The sequence below is a fragment of the Macaca mulatta genome, chromosome 19 (genome assembly GCF_049350105.2).
Source record: "Macaca mulatta isolate MMU2019108-1 chromosome 19, T2T-MMU8v2.0, whole genome shotgun sequence".
Lineage (NCBI taxonomy): Eukaryota > Metazoa > Chordata > Mammalia > Primates > Cercopithecidae > Macaca > Macaca mulatta.
In genome coordinates, this window is record NC_133424.1 from 12,847,235 (window position 1) to 12,862,699 (window position 15,465).

Below are 15,465 nucleotides of genomic sequence, written 5' to 3' on the forward strand. Positions count from 1 at the left end.
CACCCAGGCTGGAGTGCAGTGGCATCATGTTGGCTCACTGCAGCCTCCACCTCCCGGGGTCAAGCATTTCCAGTGCTTCAGCCTTCTAAGTAACAGGGATTACAGCAGTGAGCCACCACGCCCAGCTAATTTTTGTATTTTTAGTAGAGACAGGGTTTCTCCCTGTTGGCTAGGCTGATCTCAAATTCCTGACCTCAAATGATCTACTTGCCTAAATGCCATACCCATGACCAGGTGTCCCTCTCAACAGCACACTTGTTTATACTTGCTCTGTACAAGCAGGCACCTTGTAGCTCTTGTCTGACCATTGTCAGTTTAATCCAAGAGTAGCCACTAATCCGGTATCTATTAGTGGCTAGTAAACACTGCTACTCTGTTCCTACCAAGAGAGCCCTGATTATGATAGTAGTTAGGTTCAAATAGTAGTCAGGTGTGTCAATTAGGCAATTAGGTGAGACTCAGAGGAGACAACTCAACAAACACAGGAAATAATAGGAGGAGTTTATTACTTAGAAATCCCAGAGGCCGGGCATGGTGCTCACGCCTGTAACCCTACCACTTTGGGAGACCAAGGCAGGTGGATCACAAGATCAGGAGATTGAGACCATCCTGGCCAACATGGTAAAACTCTGTCTCTAGTAAAAATACAAAAATTAGCTGGGTGTGGTGGGGTGCACCTATAGTTCCAGCTACTCGGGAGGCTGAGGCAGGGGAATCACTTGAACCAGGGAGTCGGAGATTGCAGTGAGCCGAGAAAGTGCCACTACTCTCCAGCCTGGCGACTGAGTGAGACTCCATCCGGAAAAAAAAGAAAAAAAAAGAAATCCTAGAGAAAGGAGGGTAGCATGCCTTGTAGGCCAGCAGGTAGGTGGAGCTACTTGTGACACGTACCCTCAACCTGTCAGTGGGGCACAAGGGAAACAGAGGAAATTGCGGGCCAAATCCTTTATTGGGGTCCAAGGTGTTACCTAACCCAGCTTCTCTTTGGGAGGTTTTGGTGTGTTTAGAGGAAGGAGGCACGAGTTACATGGAGTCACACCGTGACTGTCAGGCGGTCATTGCAGCGTGTCGGTTCAGTCCATAGGAGTGTGGGTGTCAGTGGAAGAGTCAAGTAAATTGTATCTAGGTGTTCCATAGGGAGGCGATCTATAAGGCAGATGAGTGGATCAACCACATGGAGGAACTGGGAGGAAGTAGAGAACTGCAAATGGTACCAAGGGTGATTGAGCCCTGCTTCTGGTATGAGAAAGTTAAGCCTATATTAAAAGGAATGACAAATGCCTGGGCGTGGTGGCTCACATCTGTAATCCCAGCACTTTGGGAGGCCAAGGCAGGTGGATCATTTGGGGTCAGGAGCTCGAGACTACCCTGGCCAACATGGCAAAACCCCATCTCTACTAAAAAACACAAAAATTAGCTGGGTGTGGTGGCGCATGCCTGTAATCCCAGCTATTCAGGAGGCTGAGGCAGGAGAATCTCTTGAACCTGGGAGGTGGAGGTTGCAGTGAGCCGAGATGGCAACAGTGTACTCCAGCCTGGGCAACAGAGCGAGACTCTATCTCAAAAAACAAAACAAAACAAAACAAAAAAAAACAATTACTTTTGCTCCAACCTAATAAATTGGATACTGAAGTAACATAAAATTATATGAATTCAGGATAATAGGCAAGTCTACAATTAACTGATTATTATATAGATTGTGATTTTTATATATAACAGCTATATATATATATATATATATATGCTTTCATCCACAGTCCTTTCATAGCCTTTATTTCTCCCCAAGACAAGCCATAGAGACTAAAAATATACTCTGATCTTCCCCTGCCTTTCTGTCTTGGAGCTGGCCATAAAGAAATTTTCTGACTTATCTTGCCTCTTTGCAGGTCTTAAGACCCCCACTTCAGAAAGGATCCTACCCTATACCCGGGAGGAAAGAATGTACACAGAAACTAAGAAGAGTGAGCAGACAGGCCTTATTGGTTTTCCCACTATTAGTATTAGTCCATACCCTTGTTGTCCAATTGCACTTCTACGGGGTGTTCCATACTTTTATCATTCCTATTGAATGATGTCTGTCCTAAACGCCATGCTTTTATCATTCCTACTGAATGGTGTCTATATAAAAGGCCCAAGAGGATGGAGTATAGGGAGCTTCTAGACAGCTAAACTCAGGGAGACTTGTATTATAGGAAGGTGATCAAGAACTCATCCTCATGCCAGGAGTGAGTCGTACCCTAACTCTACCGGAATGGAAGCTCCTGTGCTTGGGACCCTTGTGGATCTTGCCCTATGTATAAACCTGGCTGTTTATTTGTAGCCTTTAAAATAGACTTTATAATAGACTGGTAAACGTGTTTTCCCGAATTTTGTGAGCTGTGTTAGCAAGTTAATTCAGCCGAAAAAGGGTGTCATAGGAACCTCAATTTGAAGCCTGTTGGTCAGAAGTTCCAGAGGCCTGGTCTTGCCACTGCTGTTGGATATGTGGGGTCAGTCTTTTAAGCCTGAGCCCTCAACCTGTGGCATCTGCTGCTGTTCCCAGGTAGGTAGCTTCATAATCGAATCAGTTTGGCAGATACCCAGCGGCTATATGCTGCACAATTCATTACTTGTCTTTTTTTTTTTTTTTTTCTCAGACAGAGTTTCACTGTTGTTGCCCAGGCTGGAGTGCAATGGCATGATCTTGGCTCACTGCAACCTCCGCCTCCCGGGTTCAAGTGATTTTCCTGCTTCAGCCTCCCCAGTAGCTGGGATTACAGGCATGTACTACCACACCTGGCTACTTTTTTTATTTTTAGTAGAGACGGAGTTTCTCCATGTTGGTCAGGCTGGTCTTTAACTCCCGGCCTCAGGTGATCTGCCCCCCTCGGCCTCCCAAAGTGCTGCGATTACAGGTGTGAGCCACCACATCTGGCCTATTACTTGCTTTTTGATGTGGAGAAACCACCACACAGTTGGTCACAGAAGCCTTTTGTGTTGATTGTTGTGGTGTGAGGGGAATAGCAGGGTGTGTTTTTTTCACTTAATGATATGCAGGGGGTTGAATATTCTCTTGTAGATAACCATTTGTCCCTGCCCCTGTGTTAAAAGTATCTGTCATCTCTATCACTGCCTGACAATGCCTGGTCTGTCACAGGTTCTTGTGCCTTAAATAGATGCCCTTGTTTCAGATTTTGCAATTTTTCATTGGTCTATCTGTCCATCTCTCTGGTAATACCATACTCTCCTGATTAGTATAGATTTCAAATCCTTGATGTATGTTAGAGAAAGAACTTTGCTATCTTAGTCATGTTTGGCTGCTGTAACAAATAACCACAGACTGGATGCCTGAAACAACAAGCATTAATTTCTTTCTTTCTTTTTTTTTTTTTGAGACGGAATCTTGCTCTGTTGCTCAGGCTGGAGTACAATGGTGTGATCTCAGCTCACTGCAACCTCTGCCTCCCGGTTCAAGCGGTTCTCCTGCCTCAGCCTTCCGAGTAGCTGGGACTACAGGCATGCACCACCAGGCCCAGTTAATTTTTTGTATTTTTAATAGAGACAGTGTTTCGCCACGTTGACTAGCTCCAAGATAGAAAGGCAGGGTAGATTAGAGTGTATTTTTGGTTTCTATGGTCTGCCTTGCAGAAAAAAGAGAGCAAGTGAAACGAGGTTAGCCGAAGGGCAGAGAGAGAGATTGTTTTCTTTCAAATTTTTTTTTTTTTTTTTTTTTTTTGAGACAGTCTTGCTTTGTCGCCCAGACTGGAGTGCAGTGATGCCATCTTGGCTCACTGCAACCTCCACCTCCTGGACTGAAGTGATTCTCCTGCCTCAGCCTTCTGAGTAGCTGGGATTACAGGCACGCATCACCACGCTCCCTCAGCCTTCTGAGTAGCTGGGATTACAGGCACGCATCACCACGCTCGGCTAATTTTTGTATTCTTAGTAGAGACAGGGTTTCGCCATGTTGACCAGGCTGGTCTCAAACTCCTGACCTCAGGTGATCTGCCTGCCTCAGCTTCCCAAAGTGCTGGGATTACAGGTGTGAGCCACCGTGCCCGGCCTTATACTTTGCTTTTTAGAGTAGTTTTAGATTCACGGCAAAATTGAGCACATAGTACAGAGTTCCCTTATGCCCCCTGTTCCCACTCAGTTACAACCCCTCCAGCTATCAACATTCTGCACCAAAGTTGTACATTTGTTACAATTGATGAACCTATTTTGAGACATCATTGTCATCCAAAGTCTAGCCTACATTAGAATTTATTCTTGCAGTTGTACATTCTATGAGTTTTGACAACTAACTATGCAGTGACATTTCTACTATGGCGTAATACAGGGTAGTTTCATTGTCCTAAAAACCCTCTCATCCACTTATTTATCCCTCCCTCCCACTGACTTCTGGCAACCACTGATTTTTGTACTGTTTTATGATTCTGTCTTCTGCAGTGTTATGTAGTTTGAATTATACAGTATGTAGTCTTTTCAAAGTTGTTTCTTCCACTTAGTAATAACCATTTGCGGGCATGTGATCATGAAATTTTTTTTAAAAAGTAATACACATTTAAGCTTCTTCCATTACCTTTTAGCTCATTTATTTTTAGTACTTCCATTGTCTGGAGGTAGCTGTTACGTATCCATTTATCTACTGTAAGGCATCTTAGTAGCTTCCAAATTTTGAAAATTATGAGTAATGCTGCTGTAAACATCTGTGTACAAGTGTTTGCCTGGACCTAAATTTTCAGCTCATTTGGATAAACTTACCTTTGGTCTGGAGGTTAAGAGATACTCCTCTGCCACATAGGATGGGTTTTGAAGAATTCACTCTGAAAATCAAGTGAACGTGGGCTTATGATGAGGTTTGTGTAAAACCCCTCTGTGTATATGATCTCCTGATTCAATGAGTACTTTTTTTTTTTGAGACGGAGTTTGTTGCCCAGGTGGGAGTGAAGTGGCGTGATCTCAGCTTACTGCAACCTCCATCTCCCTGGTTCAAGCGATTCTCCTGGTTCAGCCTCCCAAGTAGCTGGGATTACAGGCACTTGCCACCACGCCCAGCTAATTTTTGTATTTTTAGTGGAGATGAGGTTTCACCATGTTGGCCAGGCTGGTCTCAAACTCCTGACCTCAGGTGATCCACTTGCCTCAGCCTCCCAAAGTGCTGGGATTACAGAATTGAGCCACCGCACCCGGCCTTTCCATGAGTATTAATCTCCTTTTTTGTAACAGATCTCCTAGTGGGTGCTGCATTAAACAGAGCTGAACAAGTAACCCTATCTGCCTGAAGCAGGGTGGGAGACAAGAAACAAGATATAAGTAGAATATGCAGTGTGTCAGGTGGTGCTTAGTCCTAAGGAGAGAGAGAGAAAGCTGGGAAGGAGTGGAGGGGCCTGGGCTGTGTTTGTCTCTGCGAGCACCTGTTTATGTCTCTGAAGTGTTATCTCTGAGGATTTGTGTGTCTGCCTGGGTGTGTCCACCTATATGTGCAGTGACAAAATGTGAGTGATTTTGTATGTCTGATGGGGAGACAGAGGCTATGTTTGTATGCCCTTTAAAATCTGGAATGCTTTTATTTCATTTTCTTGCCTGATTGCCCTGGTAGCACCTCTTTTAGCATGTTGAATAGCTGTGTCAAAAACAGACATGCTTGTCTTGTATTTGATCTTAGGGGGAAACATTCAGTGTCACCATCAGTATGATGTTATAGTGAGGTTTTCTTGGATACCTTATTTCAGGTTAAAGAAGTTCGCTTCCATTTCCAGTTTACTGTTTTCATGGTGGAAGAGGTATTGAAATATTGACCTTTGTCAAATGTTTTTGATACTGATTCTGTTAATATCGTGAATTTCAAATGTGAAAACAATTTTGCTTTTCTGGGCTACATCTCACTTGAGTATGGGATTTTTTTTTTTTTTTTTTGAGTCGGAGTCTCGCTCTGTAGCCCAGGCTGAAGTGCAGTGGTGTGATCTTGGCTCACTGCAACCTCCACTTCTTGGGTCCCAGTTCAAGCAATTCTCCTGCCTCAGCCTCCTGAGTAGCTGGGATTACAGGCATGCACCACCATGCCCAGCTAATTTTTGTATTTTTAGTAGAGATGGGGTTTCACCATGTTGGCTAGGCTGGTCTTGAAATCCTGACCTCGTGATCTGCCTGCCTTGGCCTCCCAAAATGCTGGGATTACAGGCATGAGCCACTGCGCCCAGCCTTTTTAAAAATCTTTTTGGTAACAGTCATTCTAGCAGGTGTGAAGTGTTGTCTCATTGAGGTTTTAGTTTGCATTTCCCTAATGATTCAGGATGTTAAACGTTTTTTCATGAATGTCTTTGTCATTTATGTGTGTTCTTTAAGAAATGTCTGTTTAGATCCTTTGCCCACTTAAAAAATTGGAGGCCAGGCCCAGTGGCTCATGCCTGTAATCTCAGCACTTTGGGAGTCTGAGGCAGGTGGATTGCATGCGGTCGGGAGTTTGAGACCAGCCTGTGCAACATGGCAAAACCTCATCTCTATCAAATATACAAAAAAATTAGCTGAGCATGGTGGCCCATACCTGTGGTCCCAGCTACTCCCAGCTGAGGTGGGAGGATGGCTTGAGCCTGGGAGGCAGAGGTTGCAGTGAGCCAAGATTACACCACTGCACTCCAACGCGGGTGTTAGAGTGAGACTCAGTCTCAAAAATAAATAAATGAATAAATAAATAAGTAAAATTTAAAATTGGGTTGTTTTCTTGCTATTGAGCTGTTTGAATTCTTTATATATTTTGGATTTTAACACCTTATCAGATATATCATTTGCAAGTATTTTCTCCCACTCCGTGTGTTGGCTGCCCTTCCACTCTGTTAGTTGTGTCCTTTGCTGTGCTAAAAAGCTTTTTAGTTTGACATCCACATCCACAATGGTGCTGTCAAAAACAGCTACATGGGAACTTGTTTATGTACTCTTTCTGCAGTGTCTGCTTTCACCCAGAACTCTTTTGTGAGATTAAGCACCTTCCTTATATCAGGAAGATTGTGGGCCTTTCCTGTTATTCACAGCTGAATGTAGTCCCTGAGTTAGGTTTCATTGTATGTGATCAAACATAGTATGCCTTATTTCCTCAAGCAACATTTTTGGACGTGTTTCTTAGAAATAGTTTACTAACTGGTTTCGAACAGCATGTATGCTAACAAATGTTAATGTCTTTTTCATTTGCTGCTAAGTTATATCAAAATATTCCATTGCAGGCCAGGCGCGGTGGCTTACGCTTGTAATCCCAGCACTTCGGGAGGCCGAGGCGGGCAGATTACGAGGTCAGGAGATCGAGACCATCCTGGCTAACACGGTGAAACCCCATCTCTACTAAAAATACAAAAAAAAATTAGCTGGGCATGGTAGTGGGCACCTGTAGTCCCAGCTACTCGGGAGGCTGAGGCAGGAGAATGGTGTGAACCCGGGAGGTGGAGCTTGCAGCGAGCCGAGATCATGCCACTGCACCCCAGCCTGGGCGACGAGCGAGACTCTGTCTCAAAAAAAAAAAAAAATTCCATTGCAATCATGGATCAGATCAACTTTATAATAAACTTTATAATTTTGTGGTGTTATTTGTTAAATATCGTGAATCGGGCCGGGTGTAGTGACTCACGCCTGTAATCCCAGTACTTTGGGAGGCCGAGGTGGGTGGATCACAAGGTCAGGAGATCGAGACCATCCTGGCTAACATGGTGAAACCCTGTCTCTACTAAAAATACAAAAATTAGCCGGGCGTGGCGGCAGGCACCTGTAGTCCCAGCTACTCGGAGGCTAAGGCAGGAGAATGGTGTGAACCTAGGAGGCGGAGCTTGCAGTGAGCTGTGATCGTGCCACTGCACTCCAGCCTGGGTGACAGAGTGAGACTCCGTCTCACACACACACAAAAAAATTGTGAATCAATATTCTGTGCATACAATTTTAGGTGTGTTTTTTTCACATAAATTGTCATGCTCATGTAGTCACAGTTTGTATCACAAGAATTACTTCTCATTCACTTACGATACCAAAAGTTAAATCAAGCTTTTAACCTTTTCCCAAAGATCATAAGGACCATACCTCTTGTCAAAGAAGGTATAAAAAAAAGTCATAAATACGATAGCAAACCATATGTGACTGTGTGGTGTATCAGTAGGAGAGAGCTCAAAAGAATTTCTTTTTTTTCTTTTCTTTTTTTTTTTGGAGATGGAGTCTCGCTTGTCACCCAGGCTAGAGTACAGTGGCACAATCTGGGCTCACTGCAACCTCTGCTTCCCAGGTTCAAGCGATTCTCCTGCCTCAGCCTCCGGGGTAGCTGGGACTACAGGCACAGATCACCATGCCTGGGTAATTTTTGTGTTTATATTTTATAGAGACGAGATTTCTCCATGTTGGCCAGGGTGGTCTCGAACTCCTGACCTCAGGTGATCTGCCAGCCTTGGCCTCCCAAATTGCTGGGATTACAGGCATGAGCCACCACACCTGGCCCCAAAGAATTTCTTATAGGACTTCTGCTTGCTTTAGGTGTATCAATTGCTATTCAAAGAAGCAAGAAACTTCTCTGGATTGTATACTATGAAGAAGCAAGGTTATTTTTGGCCTTAGTTATTGTGATAGTTCTTACCTAGAAGTAAAAAAGATGGAGTGGTGCTAAATTTATTACCTAAACACTGAAATATTTCTTATGATGAATTAGACATGGCTTCCCATAACATACCTCAGTTGAAATACATAAATTCTAACTATTGATAATTTTTTTTTTTCTGGAGACGGAGTCTGGCTCTGTCATCCACGCTGGAGTGCAGTGGCGCAATCTCAGCTCACTGCAAGCTCCGCCTCCTGGGTTCACACCATTCTCCTGCCTTAGCTTCCTGAGTAGCTGGGACTACAGGTGCCTGCCACCACGTCCAGCTAATTTTTTGTATTTTTAGTAGAGACGAGGTTTCACCACGTTAGCCAGGATGGTCTTGATCCCCTGACCTTGTGATCCACCTGCCTCGGCCTCTCAAAGTACTGGGATTACAGGCATGAGCCACAGCGCCCGGTCAACTACTCATAATTTTTAAAAGTCTCCATTATTAGTCAAATTAGGCTAATAGCTCTAGGAAAGTTGTGAGAATATAAACCTAGCAAGGGAGAGAGACATGATCACTATTCTAATCAAGCCTCTCTTGCTCAGGTGATACGCTCTTGATGCTAATTTTTCAATATGTCTCATATGCCAGAACTGTAGACTCAAAACGTCTAGAATTAAGCACAAATGATGCAGGCACTCAAGGCTCTGATACAGGAACTCGAAGTGAATAAATTATTGAAATCCTGGTGCTTATATTTTTGTGAGAAAGGAGAGGGGTTGGAAAAAAATGGTAAGACTGGTTTATAAGAAGGAAATAAGCACTTTGAAGGAAAGTAAATGATAGTATGAGATAATACGGAAGCTGAGGGTGTGTGTATATGAGGGTGGCGACATCAGTGAGTGAAGAAATGTCACCATTGGTCATTTATATTTCTACCTCTACTACGTCTTCAGCACTATTCAGGAACTGCTTAAGTGTGGATGTAGATAGTGCATAGCAATATAGACAGTCCTGCCTTTTTGAGGTTAACAATAATGATTCCCCATAAACATATAGGTATGGTTTATCATCATTTTTGCATTGGTTAAAAGTTTTAGTGCAGTATGTGATCTTGACTTTGGACATGGGCATCTGGAACCTGGAGGTAGGTGCACCACTGCATAGGGTGTGTGCTAGAACCATGTCAGATCCCTGTTGAGACATCTTATGTGTTCTGCCCCTCAAGCCACAGGGGGCGGAGCCTGAAGTTATATCCAGTTAGGGACGCCAGGATGGCATCTTACTTATTGACCAATCAGGCGCTTCTCAGAGCCCTGTCTGCCCCCAACCTTACCCCACCCTGTATGATCTTGTGAATTTTCTTTTCTTGCGCCGGCTGCATTACCTTTCTCTTCTGGCTCCTGGCTTCACTGCCTTGGCTCTGTGCTCTGCGCTGGCCGTGGCAGCCGGAGAGAGGACCTAGGAGACCCCGGAAGATGGGAAATGGCGAGTATGGGAAATGGCAAGTGTGCAGGGGCCCAGGGTCCAACATGGCTGGAGGGACCCAGGCCACTTCGCCGTCAGCATCCGATTTTGTTTCATCTGAGTTGCTCAAATGTGTGGGAAGCAGGGTGTGAAATCCACCTCCGAGCTCCCCACCCCCAGCCTAACTCTCCTTGATCTGGCAGCAAACTCCTAAATTGTAGGTATAATTTCCGCAGTCCCCAACACCAACCTCTGTTCTTGAATGCACAGTGTTATCAACTATTTGTCTGGTTTATTATTATTATTATTTTTAGATGGAGTCTCACTCTGTCGCCCAGGCTGCAGTGGCGCAATCTCTGCTCACTGCAACCTCCGCCTCCTGAGTTCAAGTGATTTTCCTGCCTCAGCCTCCCCAATAGCTGGGATTACAGGTGCCTGCCACCACGCCCAGCTAATTTGTTTTGTTTTGTTTTGTTTTTTGGAGAACGGAGTCTCACTGAGTCGCCCAGGCTGGAGTGCAGTGGCGCGATCTCAGCTTACTGCAAGCTCCGCCTCCCGAGTTCTCGCCATTCTCTTGCCTCAGCCTCCAGAGTAGCTGGGACTACAGGCGCCCGCCACTGCGCCTGGCTAATTTTTTTTTTGTATTTTTAGTGGAGACGGGGTTTCACCGTGTTAGCCAGGATGGTCTCGATCTCCTGACCTCGCGATCCGCCTGTCTCGGCCTCCCAAAGTGCTGGGATTACAGGCGTGAGCCACCGATCCCGGCCATTTTTTTGTATTTTTGTAGAGATGGGGTCTCACCGTGTTGGCCAGGCTGGTCTCAAACTCCTGACTTTAAGTGGTCCACCCACCTTGGCCTCCCAAAGTGCTGGAATTACAGGCGTGAACCACCACGCCAAGGTATTTGTCCTTCGTTCTCCATTAGAGACAGGTGTCATATTTTAAGTTTATCATTTTTACAGAAAGCAGTGGATGACTGTTTTATAAAGATTTCTTTTGTGTTTGTGACCTTTTCGCCTGAGAGGTAAGCAGAGAATAACCACCTGAAACTCCATTGTTGAAAACCTTTGTGTCTCTCCTTTATCTTCCCCAAGTGCAAACCCTTATCAGAATGCCTTGGCGTTGAGGTTCCCCTTTGGAAACTTTGCAGGGTTGATTGTCCTCAGCCTGCCCTCTCTTCTCCTGGTCCTGGGGTTCAGAACTGACTGGGGCTGCCCCAAGAAGGCCATAGCTTCCATGTCTCTTGAAGGGTCTAGTGAGTATCAGTTCATGTGGCCCCTCATGAGCTGGATACCCGCTGGATGCGTTGGGCCTGGAAGCAGTGACATGGTTTACCCTTCCTCTGAAAAGCTCACCCATTGGGACACTCAGCTTGTTTTTCTCCAGCCCCAGTTTTCATTCTTTGGAGACACGTTTGTGGTCAGCTAATTGGATGGAGATATTGAGGGGAAAGACAGAAAATGATTCTTGCCCTCTGGATTCTTTCAGAGTACTTGAAGCGAGAAAAATGATCCTAAAAGACAAAGAAAACCCACCTCTGCCAGGTTATGCAAGAACTTGAAAAGCAAAATGCACTTAGGCATGGGGGTGGGGGCACAATCCACTGTCTTTGGGAAGGGTCAGTGAGCAGCACCAGGATGGGGGTTGGGGAGATGTCCCATGTGATAGGATGACCTGACTGGGCAGTTAAGTCAGATTTCTCTGTGTTCCAGGTCAGCAGTGGCTTTCCCTGATTTTGTCACATTAAGAAGATTTGTTTACTTACTTCATCATGTAAAATGTATTTTACCATTAAAGCTTGAAAGTTAGGCTAAAATATTTCCAAAGAGATAAGAGGTGGATCTCAGAAAAATAAATATCTACCCTTATATTTGTTAAAAATTTGTATTTAATTTTTTCCCCCCAGAAAAATATGCAGTAAGTTTCTCAGTCTGTTCTTTTTTGTGATTTTGTTGTTGTTTTTGTTTGTTTATTTGTTTGAGACACAGTCTGGCTCCAGGCTGGAGTTCAGTGGCACAATCATGGCTCACTGCAGCCTCCACCTCCCTGGTTCAAGCAGTCCTCCCACCTCAGCCTCCTGAGTAGCTAGGACCATAGGTGCAGACTACACGACTGGCTAATTTTTTGTAGAGATAGGGTTTCATCATGTTGCCCAGGCTGGTCTCAAACTCCTAAGCTCAAGTGATCCTCCTACCTTGGCCTCCCAAAGTACTGGGATTTTAGGCGTGAGCCACTGCTCCCAGCCCCTTTTTTGTGATTTCAAATAGAATCCTAGAGTTTAGCCTTGAGAAGGCTACAGAGAGAAAAAGCTCAGAGAAATAGGGAGAATCACTCTTCATTATGGCTTTACATAACTGAATCTACCTATGTATCTATGTATGTATGTATCTATCTATTTTGAGACAGGGTCTTCCTCTTTTGCCCAAGTTGGAGTGCAATGGCACCCATCATAGCTTGCTGCATTCTCATACTCCTGGGCTCAAGCAGTCCTCTCACCTCAGCCTCCTGAGTAGCTGGGACTACAGGCGTGCACCAGCACTGCTGGCTGATTTTTAAAATTTTTTTGTAGAGACGAAGGTTCTCACTGCATTGCCCAAACTGATCTTGAATTCCTGGGCTCAAACAGTCCTTCTGCCTCAACCTCCCAACATGATGGAATTACAGGTATAATCCAGTTCACCTGGCCACTGAATATATTTTGATGAGAAAATAGGTAGATAAGTTGGTGAATTCACCAATTTATTTTTACCAATTTAGTGAAGATTCACGAAGCTGGGTGCGGTGGCTCACGCCTGTAATCCCAGCACTTTGGGAGGCCGAGGCTGGCAGATCACTTGAGGTTAGGAGTTTGAGACCAGCCTGGCCAACATGGTGAAACCCCATCTCTATTTAAAAATACAAAAATTAGGCTGGGCGCAGTGGCTCAAGCCTGTAATCCCAGCACTTTGGGAGGCCAAGACGGGCGGATCACGAGGGCAGGAGATCAAGACCATCCTGGCTAACACGCTGAAACCCCGTCTCTACTAAAAATACAAAAAACTAGCCAGGCGAGGTGGCGGGCGCCTGTAGTCCCAGCTACTGGGGAGGCTGAGGCAGGAGAATGGCGGGAACCCGGGAGGCGGAGCTTGCAGTGAGCTGAGATCCGGCCACTGCACTCCAGCCTGGGCGACAGAGCTAGACTCCGTCTCAAAAAAAAAAAAAAAAAAAAATTAGCTGAGTGTGGTGGCACATGCCTGTACTCCCACCTCCTCAGGAGGTTGAGGCGGGATAATTGCTTGAGCCTGGGAGGCAGAGGTTGCAGTGACCCAAGACCCTGCCACTGCACTCCAGCCTGGGCAACCAAGCAAGACTCCATCAAAAAAAAAAAAGCCGGGCACGGGCCTGGTGGCTCACATCTGTAATCCTAACACTGTGGGAGTCCAAGGTGGGCGGATCACGAGGTCAGGAGATCGAGACCATCCTGGCTAACACGAAACTCCGTCTCTACTAAAAAATACAAAAAACTAGCTGGGTGTGGTGGCGGGCACCTGTAGTCCCCGCTACTCGGGAAGCTGAGGCAGGAGAATGGCTTGAACTCGGGAGGCAGAGCTTGCACTGGGCCGAGATTGCACCACTGCACTCCCGCCTGGGCGACTGAGAGCCAGACTCCATCTCAAAAAAAAAAAAAAAGATGGTAAAAAATCCTTCATTTAGTACTTAATTATATTTGATCCGCAGGATAGGTATGAGCTTGTGAGTATTCTCTCTTAGTGTAATAACAGAAGATGGGATTATTTTTCCCAGTGACCAATTGTGAGAACACATGTGAAATGCTTCCTAGAGTGTTTCTGGGGGCTCATCAGGTGGGCAGTATGGGTTACGCGTGTAACAAAATCTCAAACTCTCGGAAGGTGGGAGACCAGAAATTTTCGTATTTTTTCCATAAAAAGTTTAGGCACTAAGCTACTCTTATATAGGTCATTGGGCTCCTTCCCCAAATCCATTTGCCAGATACCAGGAATGGATGTGATGCAGGACAGGTGTGCCCTAAAATTGGGGCTTATCCCAGGATGGTTTCTGGCTTTGCCCAGGGAAGAATTCAGGGGCAGGCCAATGGTGTTAGATAGCAGTCCTTTATTTAACAGTACTGGTCTTTGTGGATCAGTGCTAACTCATAGGCAGTACACCCAGAGTCAGCAACATATGGGCTCTTGGCAACTATGTTTATACCCACTTTCAATTATATGCAAATTAAGGGGTGGGTTATTTAAAACTTTCTAAGGAAGGAGTGATAACTTTCAGGTCATTGCCATGGCATTTGTAAACTGTCATAGCATTGGTGGGAGTGTTTTATGCTAATGAGCAGCGAGAGCCTCTAGAGATCTCCATTCTTGTCATCTGGTTTTGGCCACTTTCTTTACTTTAACCTGCCTGCGCCAGATCCTGTTTTGGTCAGTAGGGTTGTGATCAGAAAACAAGTCCTGTTGGTCTCCTACCTCAGATGAACGTCGTCAGGAGTGAGGAGCCTTTTTTTTTAAGGGTAAGCAGTCTCAGGACGGCTAGTATAAACTCTTTTCCTCGCTAGGTGGTAGGACTTTGTTATGACAGGTTCTCCAGGTCCACTGTACGAGCAGACATTAGATGTGACTCAGGCAGCATGTATTACTCCTTGGAACCACCACCAAGAAAGATTTCAGACACTGCTATTGCTCTACCCAATAGTTCAATACTAGTATGAGAGTTGCTGTGTGGAAGGAAGTGAGTATGCTGACCAAACAGTGGAGTAAATGTTTGGAGACCCCTGAAACGTGAACTTCTTATGAATTGAGTAAAGTTCCCCAGCCCTGTCTGTCTCACCCATTCTCCTCTCCATATGTGTGGGATGTTTCAGGACTCGGTGGCCTTTGAGGATGTAGATGTGAACTTCACCCAGGAGGAGTGGGCTTTGCTGGATCCTTCCCAGAAGAATCTCTACAGAGATGTGATGTGGGAAACCATGAGGAATCTGGCCTCTATAGGTAAGGATTATATACTTCCATCACTTAGTCAATTAGAGAAGAAGTGTTTCTTGTGCAGTGACGCTGTTCCATGGTTTGTATCATGGAGGAAGAATACTTGGGGGGCTAAAACAGGCATAGTCACAGGATAACATGAACCTAGAATCTAATAATTTTTCTATAATTTTGCACTAATTCAGAATTTTTCTGGGTCTCTGTTTTAGGGAAAAAATGGAAGGACAAGAACATTAAAGATCACTACAAACACCGAAGGAGAAATCTAAGGTAATCTGTACTCAGAGAAAGCAAATTCCCTTGAAAGTATCTCAGCATGTCATGAAATTTTAAAAACAGGCAAACATAACTGATAAGCCAAGCTTCAAATTGATTTATTTTTAGAATAGTTTCCCCAAGTACATATTCTTCAGTGTAAACAGATGTTCAGTTTTTATAAAAACGTTCATTTGGCAAGAGAATTAAGAAAGTCT

The 15,465-nt window shown here is 44.9% G+C and overlaps 1 protein-coding gene and 1 long non-coding RNA gene across 13 annotated transcripts in view; one reads left to right on the forward strand and one right to left on the reverse strand.

Moving 5' to 3' along the window:
* ZNF136 (zinc finger protein 136) overlaps positions 1-15,465 on the forward strand; it is a 29,601-nt gene that overhangs the window by 11,256 nt on the left and 2,880 nt on the right. For 3 of the 12 annotated variants that reach the window (XM_077977699.1, XM_015123005.3, XM_077977697.1), the window contains 2 exons: positions 14,872-14,998; positions 15,202-15,262. In XM_077977699.1, the coding sequence (XP_077833825.1) occupies positions 14,965-14,998; positions 15,202-15,262 (95 nt within the window). In that variant the 5' untranslated portion in view covers positions 14,872-14,964. Of the gene's footprint in view, positions 1-1,885; positions 2,543-2,636; positions 2,764-3,219; positions 3,496-7,199; positions 7,298-14,871; positions 14,999-15,201; positions 15,263-15,465 lie in introns of those variants that run through there. The other 9 variants (XM_077977705.1, XM_077977706.1, XM_077977702.1 and 6 more) reach the window with 9 other exon arrangements.
* LOC144336724 (uncharacterized) lies at positions 3,691-9,600 on the reverse strand. Its single transcript, XR_013409048.1, has 3 exons — positions 8,953-9,600; positions 3,853-5,118; positions 3,691-3,805 (listed from the first exon to the last, which is right to left on the reverse strand). It is a non-coding gene; the product is annotated as an uncharacterized LOC144336724 (long non-coding RNA).